Source organism: Trichosurus vulpecula, chromosome 9, assembly GCF_011100635.1.
Source record: "Trichosurus vulpecula isolate mTriVul1 chromosome 9, mTriVul1.pri, whole genome shotgun sequence".
NCBI lineage: Eukaryota > Metazoa > Chordata > Mammalia > Diprotodontia > Phalangeridae > Trichosurus > Trichosurus vulpecula.
The window spans coordinates 128,909,516-128,936,675 of record NC_050581.1 but is presented as its reverse complement, the minus strand read 5'-3'; the positions used below and the strand labels follow the sequence as shown (position 1 = coordinate 128,936,675).

Here is a 27,160-nt window from a genome sequence, read left to right as displayed (position 1 = left end):
CTTTCCTAGTTCCCTCATCCCTCTGTTAGGTCCTCTGTCCTCTTCTCTCTATATACTCTCACCCTTAGTAATCTCATTCACTCTTATGGATTTCATTTACTTGCTGTCTCCTTTTTTTTTGAAATCTTGGACTCATTTTTGTTCTTTTTTTTTTCTTGGATGATTCTTCTTTATGTGATGGCCAAATCTCTACTTCCCATATCTGTATGTTAAAATGCTACCCATCCTTTAAGAGCTCAGCTCAAAGTCTACTTGCTTGGGATAGCTATGTAGCTCAGTGGATAGTGTTGGTCTTGAAATCAGGAAAGCCTGAATTTGAATCTTGCCTTACTAATTGTGCAACCCCAGGCAAGTGACTTAACTAACAACCAACAACAGCTACAATAACAACGGTAATAATAACAACATTTATGTAGTTTTAAGTTTTATTATTTGTTTTTAATTTCTTTGTTATATAGCTTTAAAGCTTGTTATTCATTTATTATATAGTTTTAAGGTTTCAGGTCTTTCTGACTGTAAGTCCCATGTTTTAGCCATTGTGCCACCTAGATGCCTCTCCCAGCCTCAGTTATTTCATCTGTAAAATTAAGAATATAATAGCATCTGAGTCACAGGGTTGTTATGAGCTCTAAATGAGATAACATATAAAGCACTTTGTAAAACTTAAATCCTAGTTATTATTATCATCCCTATTTCCTGTGAGTCCAAAGGAAAAAAAAAGTTCTTCCCACTTTGAATTTAAATAGCTCTTAGTTTGAAGACATTGTACATACTTACCATCTTTTATTTTGTTATAGTTCTTTGTTTATGTGATATAGCCATCTTCTAGAGCATAAGTTTCATGAATGCACGGACAATATCCTATTTCTTCTCTATATCTCTCTTAGCACAGTGTTTTCAACATAGGAGAGGTTTAATAAATGTTTTTCCCCCCGATGGATTGAATCACTGGTTGAATACCACAATGCTTAAGTTTAGGTCAATCTGTGCCCCAAAGTCAATCCTGTTTGGTTTCAGTTCCTGGTATCTGTCCCGTCTTCAGAATTTTAATGGTTAAAGAGATATAAGAAACTAGTAGGGTTATGAGAAGTCAGTTTGTGCCTGAGAACTGAGGAAGATAGGATAGACTGCTTTAGAATGGGGTTTCCAAAGTCATTTTAAGCTTTCTCTAAATCTTACTTCAACTCTAAAATTGTCCCCAAACTAGTTCTTTCTCTCTCTCCCTTCTTCCCTTCCTTCCTTCTTCCTCCTCCTCCCTTCCTCCCCCTTTTCCTCCTGTCTTCCTTCTCCTTTTCCTTCTCCCTTCATTTTCTTCTTCCTCCTCCTTCTTTTTCTTCTCCTTCTCCTTCTCCCTCTCCTCCTTCTCCTTCTCCCTCTCCTCCTTCTCTCTCTCCTTTTCTTTCTCTTTCTCCTCTTCCTCCTCTTCCTCCTCCTCCTCCTCCTCCTCTGTAATGGCAAGCAGGGTGGGACTTTTGCTGTTTTTTGTTTTGGAATACTTCTCAGTACTAGGACAATCCAGTGCCTTTGAGTCTTGCCTTTGTTTCAATCAAGAGTCTTTGATTAAATTGGGAGTCTTTTATGATCTGCTTAAGTCACCGGAAGGCCTAAGTCACATGAATTTGAGTCACATGAATTTGAGTCACATGATTATGACACCCTCTGACCCTGAAGAAGTGTATATATACTGAGTTAGCATTTTGCTTGCGGCTCACTCACTGGAAGAGCATTCCTGTGATTTCACCAGACAAGCCTCTGGTAGCCATTAAGGAGCCCTCCAGCTTTGAAAACCCAGATGTTGGTGCTTCTCTCTGCGGTAACTGTGTATATATTGCTGTGGTCAGACAAGTAGAAGCCTGTCTATTGATTTGTGTTTACTTGCTCTGTTTATATAATTTCTGCTTGTAATTTCTGTTTGTGTTTTCTCTGAAGTTCAGGGTGCTGGCTTTCCCCCCTGAACTCAGTGAATGATACATGTATTGATTAAAGTAAGATTGTAAACCCCTTAAAGTTGCTTTCCTTAAAAAAGCAAATCAAAGAACTTGTACTAGCGGCCCTCCTGTGTGCTGGTGTTATTGGCCTTACACAGCCACAGTAGCGGCAAGTAACACTGTTGTTACATCCTCCTCCTCCTCTCCCTCTAATTTTCTAAAGAGGGCGTACTCATTCCAGAGTGTTCCAGATTGAAATAAATTCCTTCCCACCCTCTCACGATATTGTTGATTATGTGGCTAAACTCTAGAAATAGGACAGAGTTCAATTTAGCCTCACAGAAGGGGTAAGATTTATTGAACAGTTTTCTTCATAGCAGTGAGGCTTATCAGAACATTATAGCTCCAGTTCATGAGTACATCTCCAGCATCTAGACCAAGGAGGAGTCCCATATGTGAGAGCCATGTAGTTCACTGGTTCTCTGGGTGTGTTCAGAGAGAAAAAAAGAGTTCATCACTCCCTTTTCCTACAGAATACAAGTCTAGGAATCAGAGATATATAAACCACAGTAGTCAATATTGTTTCTCAACTAAATGCCAAGTGAATTATTTGACTTATAATTCAATATGCTATTGTTATCAATGCCTGTGAATATTGAGACCTTTGAATTCAAAATGAATGAGCAATCAGAAAATTTTCACCATATTTTTGTTGTGAAATAGATAGTTCTCCCTCTTTCCCAACAATACAAGCCTGCAGTGATTTCTCCTCTTCTGGACTCTGACAGCACTTACTATCAGTTGGGATTGATTATAAATTGCCTTGGCTCAGTGTGGCATAGTGGAATGAGGCTGGACTAGTCAAGAGACATGAGTTTGAGTGTCAGGTCTACCACTTGCTCGCTGAGTTACCTTGAGCAAGTCACCCTGTTGAATCCCTAGTTTTCTTATGTGTAAAATGCAGATAATACTTGTACAATGTACCTTCTTGGATGGTTGTGAAGAAAGTGTTATATAGAACATTATATAGAACATTATAGAATTAGGAGCTATCATTGATTTAGATTTAGAAGACACCTTAGAGATCATTTATTTCAATCATCTAATTTTACAGATGAGGCAACTAAAACCTACAGAGCTTAAGTGACTTGCCTGAGATCACTCAAGTAAGCAGAGAGCCAGGACCAAAACTCAGATCCTCTGACTTTAAATTCAGGACTCTCTCCCCTGTAACATGTGTGTGTGTGTGTGTGTGTGTGTGTGTGTGTGTGTACATGTAAATGACACAGTCAGCTTCTTGCTAGGGTAGTAGCATTGTCATATCTTCTTTCTGTCTCACCAGTGCCTCGCAAAGTTCTCTCTCTATATCTACTAGGCACTCAACAAACAGGTCGTTGATTTATTGTTAACTATTATATATAAAATTAAAAATTTGTGTCTTGTATTTATGACTTTGGAGGTAAGATAGTTTGCTATTTCATTTCACACTGAGCTTTTCAAGGATAAAACTTGTCTTCACCTGCCACTAATTGACTATTATATGAAATGTCGAGACAGTAAGCCTGCATTGAATCCTGGGATAAGAGGAGGCTTTTGATGCATTCCATATGTACACATTCACATTTCTCTTTTGTCTTCTGTTGTAGTAACTGTCTTTACTGAGATCACAAACAGATATGGCTCTAAATCTCATCCCTGCGCTGTGAATGTGACAGTACTGCCAAGTTTCCATAGGAACATATCATCTTTGAATTACAGGCCAGAAGAAGATCTGTAAGTAACATACATAAGGAAAAGGCCCTGAGAAAACATTTATGTTTCTGAGAGGTCATACTTGGATCAGGTTGGCAATGGGGATGAAGTCTAACTGGATGAGGATTTTGGAAAAAGAAATAGTTAGGTGTCACATTCTCAGTGAGAGTTGGGAGGATTAGTATAGCTTATACTGTCACTGGGATATGTGTTTCTGCTAGTGATTCATACTTTATAATACAGTTTCACATAATCACAGAATTTCAGAGTTGGAAGGTACCTCAGAAGGCCATCCATTCCCAGTGATGCCAGAAAGAGGATTCCTTCTATAAGATCCCTGACAAGTCATTATCCAGTCTTTGCTTGTAGACTCCAAGTGAGGGGAAAAACACTACCTCCTATAGTAGCCCATTTTACTTTGGGATAGTTCTAATCGTGAGGAAGCTTCTGTATTATATTAGATCTAAATTTGCTTCTTTGAAACTTCTACCTACTGTACCTTGTTCCACCCTTTAAGTCCAAACAGAACCAGTTGGTACTGTGCTAGGCAGTATAGAAGATACATAGATACATTAGATTTAATTCCTTCCCTCATGGAGCTATAATCTCATAGGGCATAAGACACATACAAAACAGATTCCATTATTACCTGATTCATCCTGTTACACATCAGAGCAACTATTCCAAGCCTTTTCATATTGTATCCAATAAAACCACCCCTTCATCTCCCTCCTAATAGAGGAGTTTGCCTCCTTAACCTTACTGAGAAAATGGAGGATATTTGTAATGAGCTCCTTCTTCTCTCTCAGTCCATACCTCCAAATTCACCATCCCCCCATTAACAATATTGCCCATTTTCTTTTCTATTATTCCAGTCTGTGAGAATGGAGGAGCATTTTTCCTCCTCAATGCTGATCCCTCTGGTATCCTAAATCTCTTTTGGATGCTTGCTGGCTTGCCTCACCACCCTTACTCTTGTCACTGTGAGTCTCTCATTAGGAGCTAGAACCTCAAACTCAATGTATCTAAAAGAAAACTCACCTGTACCCCCCAACACACACACATACACACACACACCCCACTACGAACCCCTAATCTGCTCCTCTTTCCAATGTTCCTAATGCTGTCAAGGGCACCACCCTTCTTCCAGTTACGTAGGTTCACAACCTTTAAGTCCTCCTCACCTTGTCCTTTTCCCTCCACCTCTACATCTGATCACTTGCTAAGTCTTGTAGATTCTATTTCTACTTCTTTTGACTTCAAAAGTCCGTATTTTCATTCCCATTTTATAAGTTTTTCTCTCTCTGCTATTACTTCCCACATACAACCTAGGTTCTTATTGTTATTTTATCATTACTCTTTGTTATAATAACACCAAAGTTATAATCTGTATTTATGACATAGTGTACAGTTTATAAAATGTTTCTTTGAAGTAACCCTCTAACATAACACAAGATAATTCCTGTTTTATAGATGATGAAATGGAGGCTTGCAGGGGTTAAATGGTTTGCCTGTGGTCATAGAGCTAGTGTTAATGGACCCAAGACTTGAACCCAAGTCTTCTATAGTATGTTTTAGAATATGCTTATAGGGTATCTTATCATTCATTGCCTGGCTTAGGATTTCTGACTTTAGTTTTATGTATGATATATATATGATGTTTATATGTAATAATTATAACATTAATAATAGCTAGCATTTATATAGCTCTTTAAGATTCAAAAACACTTTACAAATATGATATCTTTTTATCCTCACAACAACTCTGGGAGATAGGTACAATTATTATTTTCATTTCATAGATGAAGAGATTGAGGCAGACCAAGGTTTTGACTTGCCTAGGGTGACATGGCTAGCAACTGTGTGAACTGGATTTTGAAGTCAGGTCTTCCTGACTCCGTATCCAGGACTCTATACATTGTGCCACCAAACTACATGGACACACACATGGACACACGTGTATGTATATATCTATGTATATATAAATGTTTATGTGTGCTCATATATGCATATGTATCTAAATATTTATACATGTGTGTATTTTTATGTTAAAAACCCACCTGGGAGAAGAGGTATTTTTAGCAGATATGTTGTTATTGTTGATATATAGGTTAAATTATCCTGTAGTAACCATCATGAAAACTTTTTTTTGTTTAGATTAAATTATGCTGTAGTAACCATCATGAAAACCTTTTTTTTTTTTAGATTAAATTATGCTGTAGTAACCATCATGAAAACCTTTTTTTTAGGTATAATTCAAGTCTAAAAAACCTAACCACCCTCCTACTTATGGGAAGCTATGGAGAAATTAGAAATTATATCATAATGCTAACCAGAATCCTGAATCATTTCTATACAGAAGACCAAAGTTCTACCTTTGGCCTCCAGTCACAAATAAGGAATTTATTGATTTCTTCAGTGTGCCACTTATCTTTCCAGGATCAGGTATATTTATATTTGTGTGTGTGTATGTGTGTGTGTGTGTGTGTGTGTGTGTGTGTGTGTGTGTATTCTTTTCTGACTTTATTTTAAATTTTATTTTTATTATGAACTTAAACACCAAAAAAAGAGCTTTTCTATACACATAGAGAGGAATCTTTCTGAAACTATGAATCTCCATTTTACACTGCTTAGTTTTTTTTTAAAATTAATTTATTTATTTTTAGTTTACCACACATGGTTCTACATAGTTTTGAGTTCCAGATTTTCTCCCCTCCCTCCCCCCTCCCTCCCCAAGACGGCATGGAAGCTCATATATTAGTTTTTTTTTTTAAAGGAAATTAGAAGACATTTTACTTTCAAAACTGTCCTGCTTATTTGCATTTCCTTCTGAAGTTCCATCTGTTCTCATTTATGCATTTTTTAAAATGGCCTTCTTTTGGGAGGTATCATGTTGCTAATCCTCCAACCCTAGCCTTATTAATCTAGTGAAAGAATAAAAGAAAAAGCAAGAAACCCTTGCAACAAACTAGCGGAGTCAAGTGAAATAATAGTCCATCCAGTGGCCACATCAAAAAATGTGCCTCAGTATTTTGTGTCAACCACCACTGTTGGGACATGGGTAATATGCTCCATTCATGTCTCTTGAGACATGGTTGGTCATTGCATTGATCAGAATTTTGAAATCTTCAAAAGTTGTTTTTCTTTGTAATGTTAACTTTGTAGAAATTGTTTTCCTAGATCTTGCTTACTTCACCTTGTATCAACTCATAGAGGACCTCCAAGTTTTCTCTGAAACTGTCTGTTTTGTCATTTCCTGCAGAGCAGTAATATGACATTACATTCACATATCATAATTTGTTCTGCCATTCCACAGTAGTCTAAGTGTTAATCTAAGTAACATTCTTAGATTTTAGTTTTGTTTTTCTCCATGCCCCTTCTACTCACCTTAATGTTCACTTCAAAATCAGGAGGTTTGTTTTGCTTGTTACTGTTCTCTCTCCTTCCTTATCCTCCTTCTTAACCTCACCCCTCCCTATTTCTATATGCTTCCTAGGTCCCCTGGGTCTTTGAGGTTTAGAGTGCTGGATCTTCAAGGATCTTTTCTGGCATCTCAAACAGTGTTAGGGACCTCAAAGCTTCTGGATTTGGATTATTTTGGTCAAAGTGCTGAGATCTGCCCTTGTTCCCTGGGGTTACCAAGGTCCCTACCCTGAGGCTTTCTGGCCACCTTAAGGTTTTCTTAGGGGGGCCCTCTTCTCCTACTGCTTCTAGATACAGAACCTTGCAGGCTATACAGGTCTTTGGTCTTCAGGGCTCTGTCTTTGTTTGGTGGAGAGAAAGGCAGACCCTTCTTTCCTATTGTATGTGGCTGACTTTTCTGCAGTTGTGGGGTGGAAGGAGTCCTTTATTTTGGTTTCTCATTGGGATTTCTTGATTATGATTCAGTTTGGTGAGAATTTTAAGGTTTTGTTGGAATAGGTGGAGGGAGAGGGAAGACAGCAGCTTTCCTCCCAATCAGGTAGTCATTTTGGTAGCATCAGGTATAAACTATAGCAAAATGAGTATGTATGTCCACACACACATATATGTGTGTATGTATATATACATACATATGTCCATATGTCCATAGAAGTTTGTGGTTAACTCACCTACTTGATTGAGCTCATTAGCACTATGCTCTAAATCAGTTGTTTCCAAATTAGGGGCTGAGACCTTATTCCAAGAGGCATGTGATTAACCAATCAAATGGGCAGGAAGGTGGATCTAACCCTTTCTGTGAAAGTCAATAGTAGACTTAGTTCTAACAAAATTATATGACTCCCAAAACACATAATAGCTTAACATTCACCTACTTCAACTCCCCCTGCCTCCCAACTGCTGGCTAACTATGACTGGGACAGCATGGATCCCTCATCAGTCATGCAGCAAAAAGTTACATCCTTTGCCTCCACATACATATCACCTTCACACTCTGGCCTCCATAAATACCCCTCAGAGTACAGGATCTGTAGTGGGGCTTTGGCAAGTGAGAACTGCCCTTTTCCCCTATTCCCTCTCATTCCCTACTTCGCTTTCTCTTTTGGAGTGGGAAATTAGCAGTATAGGATGAACAGCCACAGATGGGTTGAAGTCTGCATCAGAGATTTCACTGAATGATCTTTCTGCTCAAACTCACCCTACTTTCAACTTCCTTATTACTACTGAGGAGCTCTCCATGCTTCCAATAATTCACCTTTGCAGCTGTGATGTCGTCCTCAACTTCTCACTCTCTCACCCTCCATATCTAATCTGTTGCCAAATCTTGTTATTTTTACCTTAATAATGTTTCTTCCAGGTGTCCTTTTCTCTGTATTCACACAGCTACCACTGCAGTTCAATCCCTCTTTCCCTACTGCCGGGATTATTGCAATGCCCTCCTATCTGATCTTCTTGCCTTGAGTGTCTCTCTGCTCCAGTCTATCCGTGACACATCTATCAACGCTATCATTCTAAAGTGAAGTGCTAATTATGTCACTTTCTTACTCAATAAACTTGAGTCTATCGTCTTAAGGATCAAATATTTTATTTTGATCTCAACCTTTTAATTTTTTGTGTAAATTGTATAATGCACCTACTTAGTATAGTAGCACATATATATAATTTAAAAAGAACTAAAATACACACTTTGAGAGTATGTGATTAAAAACTATCTAATGATATGGTACATGCTCAAAAAATTGGGGACCACTGCTTTAAAGGCATGGCTGTTTCCCTCTGAGGACCAACCAGCTGTCTGACAATCAAATGCTTTTAGTCTCAGAAAGAGGAGCCTTGAGAATAGCTGGATCTTTGAATCAGGAAGATTTGGGTTCAAAACTTGTCTCTGACACTTACTAGCTGTGTATCACAGTAGCTTAGATTTAGAGCTGGAACAGAGCTTCCTTAGAAGATCTTACAAAGAGGGCATTTTCTTCTTTTATAGATGAGAGAAGAAGTGATTTCCCTTGCCAAATTGCTGTGGAAAATTTTATAGAGATATGCAAAAAGTACTTCTTCCCCATCCTTGAATGTTTTGTCAGATCATTTATTACTCTAAGTTCTCATGGCCCTTATTGTGTCATGGTTCCTTGGAATGGTAAAATGGAAGCCTTGTTGTATTTTTGGAAGTTTCTTCAGAAGTGAAAGAATTCAATTCAGAGTCTTATATTCAAGATTGGAAAAATTTTTAGTATAGAGTTGAATGGCTTTATGGAATTCTTCTATTTGCCTACATTGTCTCAGAACACATTAGACAAAATGCACCTACTGGACTTTGGAGGACCTTGCCAACTCTTGATATATGAGATTGTGAATATTCATTCAACAAATATTTATGGAACACTTACTGTATGCAAGATCCTATCAGGGGTTTGGGATACAAAGATAATTTCAGTTAAACAAATTCAACATTTATTAAGTGCCTGCTATGAGCAAGGAAGATATTGTCTGCCCTCAGGGAACTTATAGTCTACTTACGTGATTATCAAAGATGTAGGAAACCAAACTCAAAATTTCTCTCTCTCTGTCTCTCTGTCTCTCTCTCCCTCCTTCCCTCCGCTCCCCCCTCTCTCCCCCTCTTTCTGTCTCCCCCTCTCTTCCCCTTTATTCCCCTCTCTCCCTCTCTTCCCCTCTCTCCCCCTATATTCCCCTCTCTCCCCCTCACCCCTTGCCAGCCCAGGAGACAAAATGTATTGTTAATGTGGTCTCAAATAAAAATGATCTCTGATAGTTCTGTTTAACCTGAAATTATTATTTTAATCTGAAAAGCAAAGGCTATTTTTTCCCTGATAATTTTGCATGAAGAGGAGATAAAATGCATTTCAGTGGCTTATCCTAATTTTCTTTATTTTTGGCTGATCTTCTTGCCTCAGGAAGAAATGGCTGATTCTGTTCTAATGTTGAATGAACTAATAAGTATCTCCAAGCAGGTAATTCCCCAAATAATTCATTTCAAGGTACAGTTTCCTTCTTATTTGCATAATTTAAAGGCTTCTGTTCGGGTCAATAAATATTCATAAGGAATAAACCATACTAAGTACTATACTATGTAAGTTAGAGTAGAAGATTTATCTGCTTTATAGGGGTTCCCTTAGTAATTCTTATCTCCATTCCAACTTTAAAATCTTGTGGTTCTGTGATCTCATGATACTGCAATTTCTGAAATAACTGGAGAGGAGTCTTATTCAGTAGAGGGTAAATTAAAAAGAATAGAGAAGAAATGGATTTAAAATATGTGAGTGAGGGGCAGCTAGGTAGCTCAGTGAGGAGAGCACTGACCCTGGAGTCAGGAGGACCTGAGTTCAAATCTGGCCTCAGACACTTGACACACTAGCTATGTGACCTTGAGCAAGTCACTTAACCCCAATTTCCTGACAAAAAAGAAAAAAAAAAGAATAAAAAAAATACATGAGTGGGGTGAGACATTAAGAACTCTACTAGACACAATTAAGCATAGTCAAAAGGGTATTGGGTTTGGGATCAGAGGAAAAGAGTTTGAGACCTGACTTCCAGATTTATTACCTACAGGGTGATTGGTAAGTGGACCATTTTGGACCTGAATTTCCTCATCTATAAAAATTGAGTGGGTTGGCCTTAGGAGTTCTAAATCTTTTTAGTTATGGACCCCTTTGGTAGTCTGCTGAAGCCTTATGGATCCATCTCAGAATAATGTTTTTCAATGAATAAAGTAGCTATGATTACAAAAGAAATCAAGTGTATTGAAAAACAGTTATCAAAAAAAATTTTAAAGAAGTTCATTGAACCCAGATTAAGAAGACCTGGACTATATGATCTTTTACTTCTCACCTAGCTGTTAATTCTATGATCCTGTGCAATATCCCTACATTGACTTATTTTGGTATAAGTATTACTCCTTAGTTTTTATTAACAGGAGAAGTACAATTGCATTTTTATCTTTAAAGTGCTATTATCCATTTATTTTCCAGTAGTTTACCTACGGAGATAGACATGGCTCTTGTTTTAAATCAATTTCTTCCATATCAAAACTGGTTTTAAAATTAATCTTCTAGTTATTGAGATATGATTTTGAGATTATATTTAAAGATAATTTGCATGACGGTGGCAAACATTCTTATGGCAAAGTTTGCAAAATGCTTTAAGTACATTTCTCTTTTAATGTAGTAAGTTATATGGAGGTCAGACTTGTGGGAAACTCAACCCTCAGACCATAGCCCTATGACCAAAAATTAGAGAAAATTAGCCCGAAACACCTGAGTTTAGTGGTCAGAGTGACTTTTCACTAAAAGAAGATTAGGCCCTCACTCAGAACCTTTGGGATTATTGTGTAACATTCATTTGCTAACAGTTTTGATTATCCTATTTCCCAGACTTCAGAAGATTAGAAGTTAAATCAGTGGGGCTGGGAGTTGTGGCCTGGGAGTATCATTTAGAGATGCAGTGACAGCTAGGAGAGTTGGTGGTGTGAAAGCCTGGTGGGGAAGAGAAAGAAAAATTCAAAAATAGATATAGAAGTATATTGTATAGTATAGCACATAGGATCCAGTATCATCAAGAAAAAGTGAAGATGTTTTATTGTTTAATTTTCCATAAGAAGGGAAGGAGGCGGAAAGGAAGGGAGTACATTTTGGAAAAATTACCAATAAAATTATAATAAAACTTTGGTGTTTAAACATGGGTAAACTTGAGTTATCTAGAAATTGCTATTATGTGGACTAAGTCCCCAGAGAGCCTTGAGAAATGCAAGATTAAAAGTCCCTCAAGATCAGGGACCAAATCTTAATTATCTTTATTTCTCTTATAGTGCTGACACCATACTTTGAATGTAACAAATATATACCAAATGCTTGTCAAATGAATGATGGATACAGCCACTCTCTCTTAGCTGAACATTTTTCCTGACATGACAAGAAGAGGAATCATCTTTTTACTAGCTGTAGGCTTTTGAAAGTATTTTTAGTGTAAAATTTTCAGATATAGTTTATGATAGGACCACCTTTTCCTTACTACTTAGGATTTTCTAATGGATATGAAGTAGGAGTTTAATCCTAGAGACCACTATAGAGCCCCATTTATGTTGAACAAAAATAATCACCAAAAGCTAGAACCTTGATCAATTTCTTATATTAATTAGAAGGGAAAATGATACATTTAGGATAAAAGAGCATTTTAGGTTTTAGAGATTATTTAGTCAAATCCTTTCCTGTTGTAGATAAGGAAATCAAAGTGCAGAGAAGCTATGTGCCCAAGACCACACACCTACTCGATGTTGGTGTCAAGGATAGAGCTCAGATTATTTGATGTATTTTTTCATTTCACTAATGTATATTTCCTAATGATGATGTGGGAGGTGATAAAAAATGATCATTTACAGGGCGAGATGAAGAACGTTACTCAATTCTCTTTTTCATTTCATGAAGGTAACATTTGACAGTGCAGTTCTGATAATCAAATATGTCAGAAAATTAATTGATCACAACAACTTATCAGGCCAATTTGCAATGAATAAGGAGCTGATGTCCAAGCTGGTCTTTCTAGCATCAAGGGTAATGGAGATGAAAGAAAAGGAAAAATCCAGGAATGCAAAACATTTCAGAGAAGAAGGCATTAAAAGCATTGTATACTTGCTACTGGTAAGTAATTTTTTTTCCTCACAGAAAAAAATTCATTGATTCTCTGTTCTAGAAGCCTTATTTCTTTTTCAGAGGACAGGTAGGACAGATTTCTGATGTGTTTTCCTTCATTATTATGGATAATGGTTTGGTGTGCAAAAAAATCACACCATAAATTTATAGTAGTTCTCAATATATTAAATTTTTCTCAATGAATATTAGATTATTTGCATATTTCTATTTCTTTATGCTATGTGTATGTAGTTCACTATAGATTATCTGGAATTATGTTTTAGAGTGGTTAGGGAATTTAGAGATCAGCTAGTCTGATCTCATTTTATAAAGTAAGAGGTTGAGTTTTCAAGAGATGAAGTGATTTCCCCAGGGTTCTATGTCTATTAAGTGGTATAGCTGGCACCTGAATCCTAGTCTCCAACTTCCTAGTGCATGGGCCTTTCCCTAATGCCATTCTTTCTCAGATTTAAATTCTTAAAGGATTTTCTGATATATGATGTAAAGGTACTACTGAAGGATGGCTGCTTCCTACAGAACAAGTATGATCAATTATTTCTAAAATGTTTCAGCAATGCCATATACCCTAAGAATTCTGAGCACCTGGACTGGACTAGAATGGATCTATGTTTTCATTGGTTTAGGAAGCTCCCTCTGCCAATGCAGTTTGGCAACTATTCTGAAACTTGGAGTCTTAAAGAATGGTCTAAAGTATTGAGAGCTTAAGGGGCATGCCCAGGGTCACATAGACAATACGTGCCAGAGGCAGGATGTCAAAATGGTGAAATATGGCAATCATTGTTTTTGCAAAACAATTCTAGAATGGTATTATTTCTGCTGCAGTGGTCCTAGGAGCACAACTCAGTAATATAATTGAGCATTTCATGTCATGTATCGTTGTGACCTGGCTAATATTCACCATCAAGTTTATTGGGTGATAATATTTCTATCTATTCCTTTGTTCTTAACCCAATTAAAAAAAAAACATAGCTGCTGCATTCATTAGAAGATGTTAACACAACTTAATGACGTCATTTGAGTCCTAGGTTGAGGGTAAATGGAGCTTTTCCCAAAGCGCTGAAATTTAAAGGGACATACTTCTTCCTCAGTGGTCTTTTGGCTTTCTGTCCCCAAGACTCATGCTCCTCTACTGTCCCTATGCCATGATCCCTATATCCTTAGCATGATGATCTCTGCTTGTTGACATAAGCCACTGGTCTTAATAGCAGCACTGAGACCTAGTGACCTGCTGCCATACGTGTTATACTTTTCCAACAGCTAAAGGAGATAATCATAATAGAATGTTCTCTTCACCACTTGCCCAACCCCCACATCTACATGCCCTGTCCTCCTGTGGTTGAAGGATTGGAGTCACTTGTTCCACTGAAAAGAGTCAGACCATACTTTCTCTGGGACAGGGTCACCCTTTTCCCTACCTGAGTGTAACTTGAACATTAGTGACTCATACAGAAATCGACTGTGACATAATAAAGCTGAAGACCACTGTGTGCTGGAGGTGGGATCCTTAGTCCCTTCATTCACTCAAGCTGAGTTTTTTCCTCTTAGTGGCCTTGAGGTCCTTCCTTGAAGTCTCCTACCCATTTTCCCAGATGCATTCTTGTCATATTTTCCTCTAGGAAAAAAAATCCTATTTTTGCCTCTACTTCAATCTGGCAGAAAATAACAAAATGTGTTTGTGGTCACACTTTCATTCCCAAAGTTAATGGCTATTTTTAGTTAATTGTCTTTTGGTGGTCTAAGAGCCTTAATGAGAACAGATATTGTCACTGAATAAATGAAACATTAGGTTGAGAGTAAAAGTATTAGTGTAATCTGCTAAATTGCTAATAGCCATGGTGGATCATTCTCTTATGGAACAAACTAAGACATCAAGATTTGATGCTGATCACAAGGCAAGGAAACCAAACAAATATGAGTCCATCAACTGTTTAGCTTTTTCACCCTGTATCTCTAATTCAGTAGACAAGTTTTCCACAATTATTTTCATTGTAACTAAACTGCACATCTCCCTTTCCCTGTCCCCTTCTCCTCTCCCTTCTCTGCCTTCTTCCCCTTCCCTCTTTTCTCCTCCCTTTTCTTTCCCTTCCTTCCCCTCCCTTCCCTTCACCTCTTCTTCCCCCTTCTTTCTCTTCTCTTTTGACCTCGTCCCTTCTCTTTATTCTTTCCCTCCTCTCTTGCCCTCCCTTCTACTTCCTCCCTCCCCCTTTCTTTCTCCTTACCTTCCTTTTTCTCCCCTTTCTCTCTTCCCTTCTCTTTTCCCCTTCACTAAATCTCTCTCCCTCCTTATCCTACTGTTCCCCTTCACTCCCCTCTTTTCCTCTCCCTCCCCCTGACTTTCTTCCTTCTCCGTGCCTCCCCCTCTTACTCTTGCCCTCCCCCTCCACCATCTCTCTCTTTTCTAAAAATACCCCTTCTGTCCTCCCTTCTCCCTCACTCTTCCTTCCCCTGGGGTAAATGTAATTTGCTTAAATGAAAATCTGGTGATGGGGTGAGGGTGAGAATAATTTCTGTTGTCTTTTTTAGTTATCTCTCCTTATTTGTGCTGTATTTTTAAAATTCTGATTACATTTCAAATTTCATTTTCAGAAACTTCTAAGAAAATGCAGCTTAGGAAACAGAGTCCTTTACTGTTCTTCTGCGTTGTCACAGGATCATGAGAGTTCTCTAGTTTTACATTCTTTAGAGATGCATGACTTCTTACAGATGATGAATCAGTTAAGCCTTTTGGATATGCTTTTGTGTTTTGTTTCAGAACTATGTGTCTTCAAGTAAGGAACCTCAGTTTAATATCAGCACTGGACAGTTGGAATTCCAGACCAGTTTACATTACACCTTTCACAACTCTGTTGAACATGTTGGCTCTGTTGAGGTCCATTTACCAGATGCTCTAGATGAGCACATCTCTAGTAGAACAGGATTGCACAGCCCGTGCTACATCAGTCAGCTAATATACTTCAAGGAATATCCATGTTTGGAGGAGAGAGTTCCTGTTCAGGTACAGCATGATAGTTGACACTTCACATCCTAAGATTCTGTTTATGATTGATCACCTATGGGAATGGAATGCAATGACTATGTATCAATGGTAAAAGATATAGTAAAAAGAACTCCTCTGATTGGTGAGTTCCTGCCAAGAACCTCCATTGGAGGAAGGGCTATATTCATTTCTAATTTGGCTCTGGTTCTGATTCTCTGTAGTTTTATACCTTGCTCCCACTCCTCCTGTTTTCTGGATCTGTTTTATATGTTGCCTTCCTCCATTAGAATATAAGTGTCTCAATGGTAGGGACTGTCTCATTCTTCTTTTTCTGGCTGTATTCCCATTGTTTAGTGTAGTGCCTGTCACAAAGAAATTATTTAATAAATACTTTACTACTTAACTAGACATTTACTTTTTAGAAGAGTCACTTATGGTTTTATATTTTGCAATTAAGACCGAATATGTTGTTTTCAAAGATTGATGGGGCAGTCATTGCCCTGAGCCTCTACAACTGCACTAGCAAAAGGAAAATCAACATACAAAGACTGGAGAGTCCAGTGAGAGTAGTGTTTGAGCAGATCAATGCTCAGGTAAGGAGAGCTGTTCTGAACCATCTACCTTCCTTTTAGATTGCAGTATATTACTTTTTTAAAGTACCATTTGCACTTTCAAAGAAAACTGTTAGCTGGATTTTTATTTCTTGCTGTGTTGACAGGATGGTGGGCAAAATAAGACAACATTTTCATTGGATCGTGACAAAGTGAACTTTCATTATTTCTCTGGGCTTCCCGAGGCCTCCCAGGAATCCCTACAGATAGTAGTGGAATTTTCTAAGACCAGCATAAGAACTTTCCCCATAATGCTGCTTGTCAGGTGGGTCTCAGATATACAAGGTAGGTAATTTTCAATAATAGCTGGCATTTATATAGCTCTTTAAGGTTTGCAAAGCACATTAAAATGGTTTCTCATTTGATCCTCCCAACATCCATGTGAGGCAGATTTTATTATCTCCATTTTACGGATAAGAAAACTGAGGTTGAGAGAGCTTAAGTGAGTTGCCCAGGGTTGCACAATTAGTGTTTGAGGCAGTGCTTAAACTCAAGTCTTCTGTGACTTGATGTGACTTGTATGTGATGCCCACATACAGCACTGTCCACTGAACTACCCAGCTGCCTCTTCTCTGTAGGAGTTATTCCCTTATTATCTAGTTTTTTTAACAGTAGTATAGATAATATGGTCAACAAAAGACGCATGTGTGTTGAAAATCCAAAGTGTTCCTAGCAGGGTCACACCAATACTTTCTTTCCATTCAGGCTTTCTTGCAGTAAAATAGTTTCTAATGGAATATAACAACATGTAAGGTAACCTAGTGGGAGTAGAATCACCATTGCATTGTCATTTTTTTCCTAGGTTCTCTGAAAAACCTACTGTATCTACTTTTAATGTGAAACAGATTCGCTCCTGGGATGAAGAAGTTGTTCAGATTTATATACCTGCAGTTTCCCTGAAAGGTCAGTGAAAGGTACTTATGATTTAGAATTTTAGTCTCATTTATATAGTATGGGAAGTGTCACTCCTAGACTAATGTGTTGACTGTTCCTCAGGGAACATTAATGTAAAAAAACTGCAAGGAGTTGTCTTTAATGGAATAAATGTGTATTTTATTTTAAATTGAATAGAGTTGTAAAAATTAAAATATGATAGAGTAGAATCCCAGGATAGCATGATATTAGCACATAAGGATGATTTATAGGCTGTTCAAATGATAGAACACAGAATACATGGTAGACACTCAACAAATACTTGAATGAGTGATTGATTGTAGTTGCCTTTTAAATGGTCTTCCTATCTGCAGGTTCTCCCCTTCCAATTCATCCTGTACAAATTAATCATCCTGAAACACTGCTCTCATCATGTCGCTCCTTTGTTGAAAATATTCAGTGACTCCCCATTGCTTAGAGTATACAGTTCAGCTGCCAACTGTGTTTCTACAATCTGACCCAAATTTACTTTTCCATGTCTCCCGCCACCTGTTCTATCCAATCTGGTCTCCTTATGGCTCCCCTGAAAATGCTCATTCTGCCGTCTCCTAGGTTGCGCTCCCTAACTCAAAGGCCCATGCATTCCCTCTATGCCTACCCAAATCCTACTCATCCTTTATAATCTAGCTCAAGCCCCATTTCTTCCATTTGATGTTTCCCACTTTTCTCCAAATCCTGCAACTTCTATTATTTATATCATTGGTCTCCAAAGTGGGCACCACGACTTCACCCAAGGGATGTGTAATAAATGAGTTGGAGGGTAGTGGGAAGATGGGTCAGTCACATCTCATCTTCCCCACATGCAGGCTCATCTCCGACACAACAAAACCATCTCTTCACCAATTAGAGTTCAACACTCTATCCATCCCGCTCCTTACACTGGCTTCTCATGGTCACCTTTGACTCCTCAGGGTAGTTATAACATAACCTAGATCCAGATACATGCTGCAGGTCAGCAGGTAAAAGCATCCCTCCACCCCACTCCCCAGCATCTTCACATTGCCCACCAGGTTACTGGCTGCTGGAAGCAACCCTCAGCGAGCCAGCTGTCTGCTCCAGGACAGTGGCATGTGACTAAGACTACCCCCTCCACACAAATTTTTCATTGTCTCTGTGAGAAATAATTAGTAGTCATGGCTGGGATGTGTTGTAGATCTCATTAAAGTATCTTTCCTCAAAGCCACACGTCTTCTAGACTTTGAATTTTTTTGTTTCCATTACACTATGAGTTCCTTGATAGCTTGTATTGTTTTTTCAAAAAAACAAACAAATCTAGCTTTTAGAACAGTGCCTGGCACATAATAGATGATTAATAAATTCCTGTTGACTTATTCGACTTCATGAGGGGCATCACTACCTTCCTAGTCTCCTAGGTCCTCAGCTCCTCCTTGACCTTGACTCCTTACCTCAAATTGCTTTCTTCAAAGTTAGCAATGATCTCTTAAGTGCCAGATCTGCCAGAAGGATCTTTCCTCAGTCTTGCCATTTCTTGATCTTTTCTTAGCATTTGACACTGGTAACCATTCTCTCCTCCTGGATGTTTACTCCTTCTTCTTTGTGTTCTTAAAAAATATGTTAATGTGACACCTATAAAAACTTGGATATCTTCAAATTTTGAAAAGTTGTTAACAGAATTTTTTAACCTGTCTAAAAATCTTTGAAATGAGGACTCTGTATGTTTTGAATCAATTTGATAGAAATTAAAACATGAAATATCTTCTGATTAGTTTGCAAGAACAAGTGATTAATATCAAAGAAGAGGGATGTTTGCTAGCCTAATTTCACAAAAAAACCTTTGCATAATTTTTGGATAGAAGTGAAAAATTAGTATTTTCTTTTCATAAACAGTCAATGACATCCTTCTACCATTTGGATCCACATATCCTTATGAGGTATCTTTTTCAGCTTTTATAGCAATTAAAACCAAGGATCAAAATATTGTTTCATTATTTCATCCTTTGTAATTTCTGTTTTTGTGGAAGTCTTGCAATGTGTGCAACTATAGTACAGTAATACATGTGTATACTTTATAAATAAATATACACATTTTAGTAGTGTGTGCTCAAGATATTTTAATGATGGGGCAAGTTTTTGAAAAATTTCAAAGCTGCTGGTCTATACTACTCATAGAAGAGAATTAATTAACATATAATGACAAAACTGGAAAGAGTCATATAAATCACCTAGTCCAAGCACTTTAATTTATGGGGAAATTGCAGCCTAGTGAAGTTAGAACTTGGCCAATACAGGACAAGAATTCGGGTGGCCTTATTTCCAGTATAGGTCTTATTTTGCTATCTCCAAATATGTTTGAAGGAGAAGGGAAGGGAAGGGAAAGGGACCAAAAGGAAAGGAGGGGAACAAGAATTTCTGTGGTACCCATTACATGCCAGGCATTGTGCTAAGCACTTCACCTCACAACCCTACAAGGTAGGTGCTGTTTACTACCACCATTTATAATTGAAGAAACTGAGGCAAACAGAGGTTAAGTGACTTGCCCAGGGTCACACAGCAAGTAAGTGTCTTAGACTGGATTTGAACTCAGATTTTCCTTACTAAGGGACCAGTACAGAATCCATTGTGATACCTATGTTGGCAATTAAACTGGTGTTGTCTTGTATCATTTTGTCTAGCATTCCTTTGTCCTGATACAAGGGGATTGTTATTCAGGCACAATTTAAAAGAGATAGAGAATTTCTGAGTTTTTTTCTAACTTTGAGATTCTGTGCTTCTGTATTCTTTGAATATGTACCACCCAGGTAACTTAAGATGCATCTTTGGATAGACCTTAAAGGAAGGGGCTTCTGTCTAATACTCATTTTGTATCTTCCATTGAGCTTTGTACGTAATAGGTATATAATAAATATTAGATAAATAAATTAGTTAATTAAATTAATTTAATAATTTTTTTCTGACTTGATTACATGGACTTTCAGGGCTAGATGGAACCTTGGAAGGCATCTAATCCAAACGCTGCTACTACCTAGAATTATGGGATTTGATTGAGCATGTAAAATGAAACTAGATGGTACAGTGATGCACTTTGGAATAAATTTTTACTTTATTTCCAGTGTTTTGGAGCAGGGAGGTGGAAAAGTAGATAGAACACTAGTCTTGGAGCCAGGAAGACCTGAGTTCAAATCCAGCCTCAGACACCTGTATAACCTTTGACAAGGCACTTAACCTCTGTCTGCTCCAGTTACCTGATCTGCAAAATGAGAGTAATAATAGATCCAAATTGCCAGGATTGTTGTGAAGATAAATAAGATCACATTTGTAAAATGCTTTGGAAACCCTAATTTACTATATAAATGCTAGTTTTATATATATATATATATATATATGTACACACACATATTTATTGTTACCAAATTCATGCAGAAGTCCCAATGTGAAATTCTAGAATATGAAATACGTTCACGAGAATGCTGTTCTTAAGGTTTTTAAATTCAGTGACATCATGTTGTGTGTGACCTCTGTGTAAATTTGAAGGTTGCAATTGGTAGCCTTTTTAGGCTGCTAAAAATTTACTTCCATTTGAAACTGAACAGAACTTTAGGTCCAATTCAGCCTGCTCATCTTGTATAGATGTGGCCTAAGAGGGCTCCCCTCAAGCAGTGGGAATATATACCTGTAATCCCATCTACCAGGAAGGCCAAGACTGGCAGATCTTTTGAGCTTGGGATTTCTGAAGTGGGCTCTGCTGACTGAGTGTCAGCCCCAATATAATAAGACTTTGGAAGCTGGGTGGCCAGCAGGCTGCTACACTGGCCTAGGCTGGAAGCAGAGCAAGTGGAAGCTCCCATACCAATCAGTGGTGGGATTGGATTTGAGAAGAACACCTAAACTTCCATTTTGGGCAAGAGAGGGACACCCAATCTTAAAAAAAAAGTAGCACTTCTCTAAAAGACGGGAACTTTTCTATTTGTTCAGCTCAGGTTATGAGCTCAGTAGCATCAATTGTGATTTCTGCTATTTCAAATAATACATATAATAGTGTGATTTCCTTTCCTATTTTGTCACTTACAAATTATACAATTATATCGAGAAAGATGCCACATCAAGGACAAAGAGCTTTGGATATAAATTTTAGTTATAATCATCTGGATCTAGGAACAAGAAAGTCTGAGATTGATATCTGTTACATAATGAATTCTCTGAATCTTATGTAATTGCAAACCCTTCTGAGTGAATATGTGTATGTGAGGCTTCTGTTAGTGCATACAATATTATATATATACTTAAATATATGAAGCATATATATTTTAAAAATTATATACGTATATATATTTATGTACTTGCACAAGCCTCTGACATTTTAAAAATAACAGTGTATTTAAAGTCAGAGTATATGAGATCAAATAACCACTCTGCTTTTGCCTACATGTATGACCTAGTCTTCGGGGCCAACCCCTGTCTGGGCCCTAATTTCCTCAATTCTAAAATGAGAGGCTTGGATTGACCGATCTCTCGGGTCTTTTCTAGCTGTAAATCTACCATTCTATCAGCCTTGGCTATGTGAGGAATTGCTTATAACTGAATGCTACAGTAATTTCTAGTCTATTGTGTCTCATGGGTTACACTATGCCTTATTTGATTTTTTGAAGGAAATTGTTATTCCTCTTTGAACATTTACTGTATGTTTTTTCATCTCAGATGCAACATCTGGTTATTTGTCCTTGTTGGATGCTGATTATGACCAAAAGCCTACAAACAGATATCTAGCTAACATTGTGAACTATACTGTCAGTTTCCACTGGATCCGATGCCTGTTTTGGGATGAGAACAGAGGATGGATGTCAGAGAGTTCTTATCCACATCAGGGAACCACTCCACAAACAATTAACTGCAGGTATTAGCACCATTTTGGGAAAGGATCCTGGGTTTTCTAAATGAATACATCTCTCCCCCCACAACTCTGAGTTATAGATTATAATGTGCTATATGTACAGTGTGTTCTCAGTAAGCATTTATTTAAGTTTTCAGTACTGAGATGCTTTGAAAACTAGCAATGGAAATACATATAAATACATACAGTACCACCTCTTGGTGATCTTTTTGTCACATCACTCAGTGTTTGTTTTTTCCATGTCATTCTTGTGTAGCTGCAAAACTAGCATTTTTATTATTGCAGACAATTATTTTATTATTTATCTTGCTCTTTGTGAACACAAACAATGGACTAGTTTTTGCTCTTGTTATTCAGTCGTATTTGACTTTTCATAACCCCATTTGGGATTATCTTGGCAAAGATACTAGAATGGTTTGCCATTTCCTTCTCTAGCTCATTTTTTTTTACAGATGAGGAACTGAGATAAACAGGGTCACACAGCTAGTAAGTGTTTGAAGCTGGATTTGAACTCAGGGAGATGAGTCTTCCTGACTTCAGGTCTGGCTCTACCTAGCTGTCCCAATGGCTTAGTGGTTCTATCTATTTTAAGTTAGGAATGGATCTTCCCCTATAGATTTGCCATTAATATTTCAGTCTTTCATTGATATGAGTTTTTCCTCTTTTGGTATAGATAATTATCCTAGACATGCTTTTTTATCCGGTATGACTGTTGTTCGTAATCATTCACAAATTACATTAAAAACATCTCTTCTAGGAACAAGAACACTTCCTCTGACTCTTTTTACATTTTACATATACTGGTGTAGTGTTTCCCCAATTCAACAGTTATCATGTGTTCTCTTTCCCAGCGCTACCACCCCCACCTCCTGTTCCAGTCATAAATTTTACTTTGGGCCCTTAAGACAAGCTGGTTCCTTATGAAACTTCATTTTTGTAATTATCTTCTTGAGGCTAAATTTGTCCAGAGCAAACCAAACCTCATTTTGTATACTGAAAGCCTGAAAAATTATATATAGCTCAATGTAATTTTAAAAATGCAACTAATATGATGCTTAGTGACAAAAATAGAAAACAGCAGCACTTAGCTTAAACTTCATAGCCTATTTAAAAGATGATAACTCAAAAATACAGTTTTTAAAGATTTCAATTATATACCTTCATTTTGGTAAATATAGCAACTATAGTTATTAGAAGTTTTTTTCCCCTTTCATACTTTTAATAGATATCTCAAACTAAAATTCTAGAATGTGGAGTATATGCTCAAGAAACTGCTATAATGGTGATATAAAAATTCTATCATTGTGTCAAAAATAACTTTTTACTTTTGGATGGTTTATACTAATTGAGATTGTTCTTCTAGTTACAATCATTTAACAAAATTCACTGTTGTCAGAAGAAAACTAAATGCTAACTTTGAGATGAATGATGTGTCTCTATTAAAGAGGTAAGCAAGTTTCACTAAGTGAAAAGATATTTCGTCCTTCAAGGAATCCTTTCAGTCATTTCTTTCTCTCTCCTTTGTTAATTTTTCTTCGTTCTCTCATCCCTTAAGATTGGTGATCCTCAATGTTTTATCTTTAACCTTCTTTTCTTCTGTCTTCACATCTTCTCTGTTTGCAATTTCATGCCCAAAACTGTGACTGTCAACTCTCTGTAGATGCCTCTTGAGTCTTTATGTAAAGCTCTGATATCTCTCTTGTGCTCCAGACTTTCATTTCCAACTGCATGGTGAGCATTTTCAATATATATTGAACTGAATCCGTCTTTCCCTCAAAACTAAGACCTCTCCTTAACTTTACTACCAGGGTGATGGTGCCATCATTCTTCTAATGATCCATCCCTGCAACACTGAAGTCTTTGACTTCCACCCCTACCCCAGTCCTACAAATTCAATCAATTGCTATTCCCTGTTAATTCTGCCTCTACAGCATCTTCATTCCTTTTGGCTTGTTACTCTCTAATCTTACAAATTCCATCCTAGTCAGATCCTTATTGCCTCTTGCCTAGACTACTACAGTAGCATCTTTACTTGTCAACTGCCAGTCTCTGGGTTCTCCTGCATACCAATGTCAGGTTTGCCTTTTTAATGTACAAATCTGATAGACCACTTGTGGCAACAGTCTGCTAGCAGCTGCTGTAGAGGTGTAAGACCCACCAACAACCAGCACACAGAAAGCTGCCAACATAGGTTCTTTGATCTGCTTGTCTAAGGAAAGCAATGTTACGGGGTTAACAATCTCAGTTTAATCAAACATACAAATATCATTCACAGTTCAGGAGAAGAGGATCAGCCTCCTGAACTTCAAGGCAAATACAAACAGAAATTACAAACATCAACAGACAGACCTTGCCTAATTCAAATCACAATTCATAGTTACCAGAGAAGAGCCAACATCTGGGTTGCAAAGCTGCGGGGCAGTTTGCAGCTTGCCCAGAGTCTCAGTACTCCTTCCATGAGTGTGCCCCAAAAGTCAAATGCCAAGCTCCCTTCAATTATATCCTGTTTGGAGCCCTGGAGGACTCTGACCTCACCCAGGCTGGGTGTAGGAAAGTTCCCCATCCCCAGTATCACATCATATACAAATCAATGACTCCCAGTTGTCTCAGTGCTGAGAAGTACTTCAAGACAAAAAGATCCCACTTTATCTGCCCCATTCAAAGGCCAGAATCATTAAAGGCACTTAAGAGAAGAACAGCAAAAAGTCCCACCTTAATTACTATTACACCACTCTACTTCTCAAAAACAATATTCAATATCTCCACATCACCTACTAATGGCCTAATTTCTTATCCTGACATGCAAGCTCGTCACAATTTAGTTCCAACCTACCCTCCCAGCCTTATTTCACAGTTTTGTGTCATATATGCTATGTTTCAGTGAAATTAGATTGCTTGTCACCCCCTGAACATATTTAAAATTTTTCTACCTCTATAATTTTGCTCACACTACTTTTTTATATGTGGAATCCCTCCCTTTCCCTCTTCTGCCTTCTGTAGCTTTGAAATCCTCTCTATCAAGGTTCAACTCAGATTTCACCTCTATTACCTTAGCAGTAGCAATTACTCCCTTATCTAAATTTATAGCCCTTTGAATTCATTTTATGCAATTTTATTCTTATTTATATCTTTACTCATAAACACATCTTATACCCTCACTTCTACTATACCATTAGCTCATTAAAGCCATAAACTATGCCTTCTTTATTTCTCACTTTATTAGTTTAGTTCATTGTGTATCGTAGGTAATCAGTGTGTTTGTACAATCCATTTCAACATATTAAATGATTAATGAAGTTTTCTTGAAGTGAATTCTTTATCTAAATTAAGTAAATTAATGTACTGACCAGGTTCTAAAATGCCAAATACTATATCAAGAAAAAAATATGTGTTAGGTATAGATTTTGCCACATAAAGTACTACATTATATCTTGCTGAATGTCTTCCATTTTCAATATTATTCCTATCAGGGAACTTGCTCTGAGATCAACTTTTTAGTGAAAGAGGTTTTTTGTGACTTTCCATGACTCCTTTGTAGATAAAAGCAGAGCATGATATAATGAACAAAATAATGATCTTATCACATACAATATTTGTAGTAAGTCATTTCCCTTCCAGAGGTACAAAGATGTGATGCTGTTTTGCTAGCAGTCTCATTAATCACTTTTGAAGCCGAGGGTAGAAATCCATGTTCTCCCAGTTATGTAACTATTAGAGCATGCTGCCTCTTTGTGCACATTACTGTTAAAATGTTGACTTCAATCACTGATCAGTTTTTATTTTTTCCTTTTCTCAACAGCATCCCACAAAACCTGTTCCCCAGTATTCTTGTTATGTTTTTTATGCTTCTTTTTGCTTTTCTGGCCATTGCAAGCAAACACAGAGACCTACACGAACAAAAGAAGGATGGATACATTTTCTTACAAGAAAACTCCCAGGCTAAAGACAAGCAGGTCTATATAGTCATCATTGACACAGGTTTTCGAGCCCCAGCACAGTTGACTGCAAAGGTAATTTGAGACCCTTTTAAGGGATACAATTCAGGAATATAATTGTATTTAGAGACATTAGTTTATATGAGTAAAACAGCATTATTATTCGCTTATATCTGCTACAGTCTTATAGCTTTATCACCAATCCATCATCTATAAATGGATTGGTGACAGTGGTAATAATACCTGTGGGACACCCCAAGCTAGAGATTTCCCCAACTACAATATAATGATTGAGAATCTCCCACTTATTGAATTAAGGGCCATCTAGCCTTACATAAACCTGAAAAAGTATGCCCTGCATTACATTTAACACATAGTCATCCAATCTTTGCTCGAAGACTTCAAGTGAAGGGGAACCCATTACTTTTCAAAGTTGCCACTCTGCTTTTGGTTAATTCTTATCATTAGGAAAATTTTCCTTATATCAGTCAAGCCTTCTTGCTTCTTTGCCACTTCTCTCCATTCTGTCCTCTGAGACCAAGCAAGACCAGTCTAATTCCTCTCCCAAGTAGGGCAGTTTGGTTGTAATGTAGAGCAGAAGTGTCAAATAGGGAGGGTGCATTGAGCTACAGCACCTCTGAGCACCCCCTAAACCAGATTAAAATGCAATTAGGAAATATTTAATACGTGGTTTTCTAAGTCACTGTAGAGCCTACAGGGATCCTTATATGTAGTTTAGTGGCCCCATTTCTATTTGAGTTTGAAACCAATGTTGTGGAATACATAAGGCAGAAGAATGTGAAACCAGTCAGAGCCAATGAAAGCAGCCAACATGTTCCCTGCTCTGCCCCTCCTCACTAAGCCTTCTCTTCTTCATATGTTTACTTCTAGAGATTCTTCAAGAGATCTTTATCTGGAATGAACACAGCATTCTTAATCTGGCCTCTTCTGGATACTCTCCAGTACATCAGTGTCTTTTCTGAAATGTGTTGCCTAGCACTGAACACTGTATTCTATATGTAGTCTGACCAGAGTAGAACATAGCAAGGCCTCCTTATTCCTAGATGCTATGCCACTCGACATAGCCTGTAA

General features: G+C 37.6%; 1 protein-coding gene across 1 annotated transcript in view; it reads left to right on the top strand.

Annotated features, from left to right (window-relative positions):
* PKD1L1 (polycystin 1 like 1, transient receptor potential channel interacting) overlaps positions 1-27,160 on the top strand; it is a 161,396-nt gene that overhangs the window by 74,831 nt on the left and 59,405 nt on the right. Inside the window, exons 23-33 of the mRNA XM_036739640.1 lie at positions 3,575-3,701; positions 5,930-6,125; positions 10,013-10,069; positions 12,539-12,751; positions 15,516-15,758; positions 16,220-16,333; positions 16,459-16,616; positions 17,154-17,254; positions 21,941-22,136; positions 23,497-23,580; positions 25,933-26,143. Coding sequence (XP_036595535.1) covers positions 3,575-3,701; positions 5,930-6,125; positions 10,013-10,069; positions 12,539-12,751; positions 15,516-15,758; positions 16,220-16,333; positions 16,459-16,616; positions 17,154-17,254; positions 21,941-22,136; positions 23,497-23,580; positions 25,933-26,143 — 1,700 coding nt within the window. The remainder of the gene's footprint in view (positions 1-3,574; positions 3,702-5,929; positions 6,126-10,012; positions 10,070-12,538; positions 12,752-15,515; positions 15,759-16,219; positions 16,334-16,458; positions 16,617-17,153; positions 17,255-21,940; positions 22,137-23,496; positions 23,581-25,932; positions 26,144-27,160) is intronic.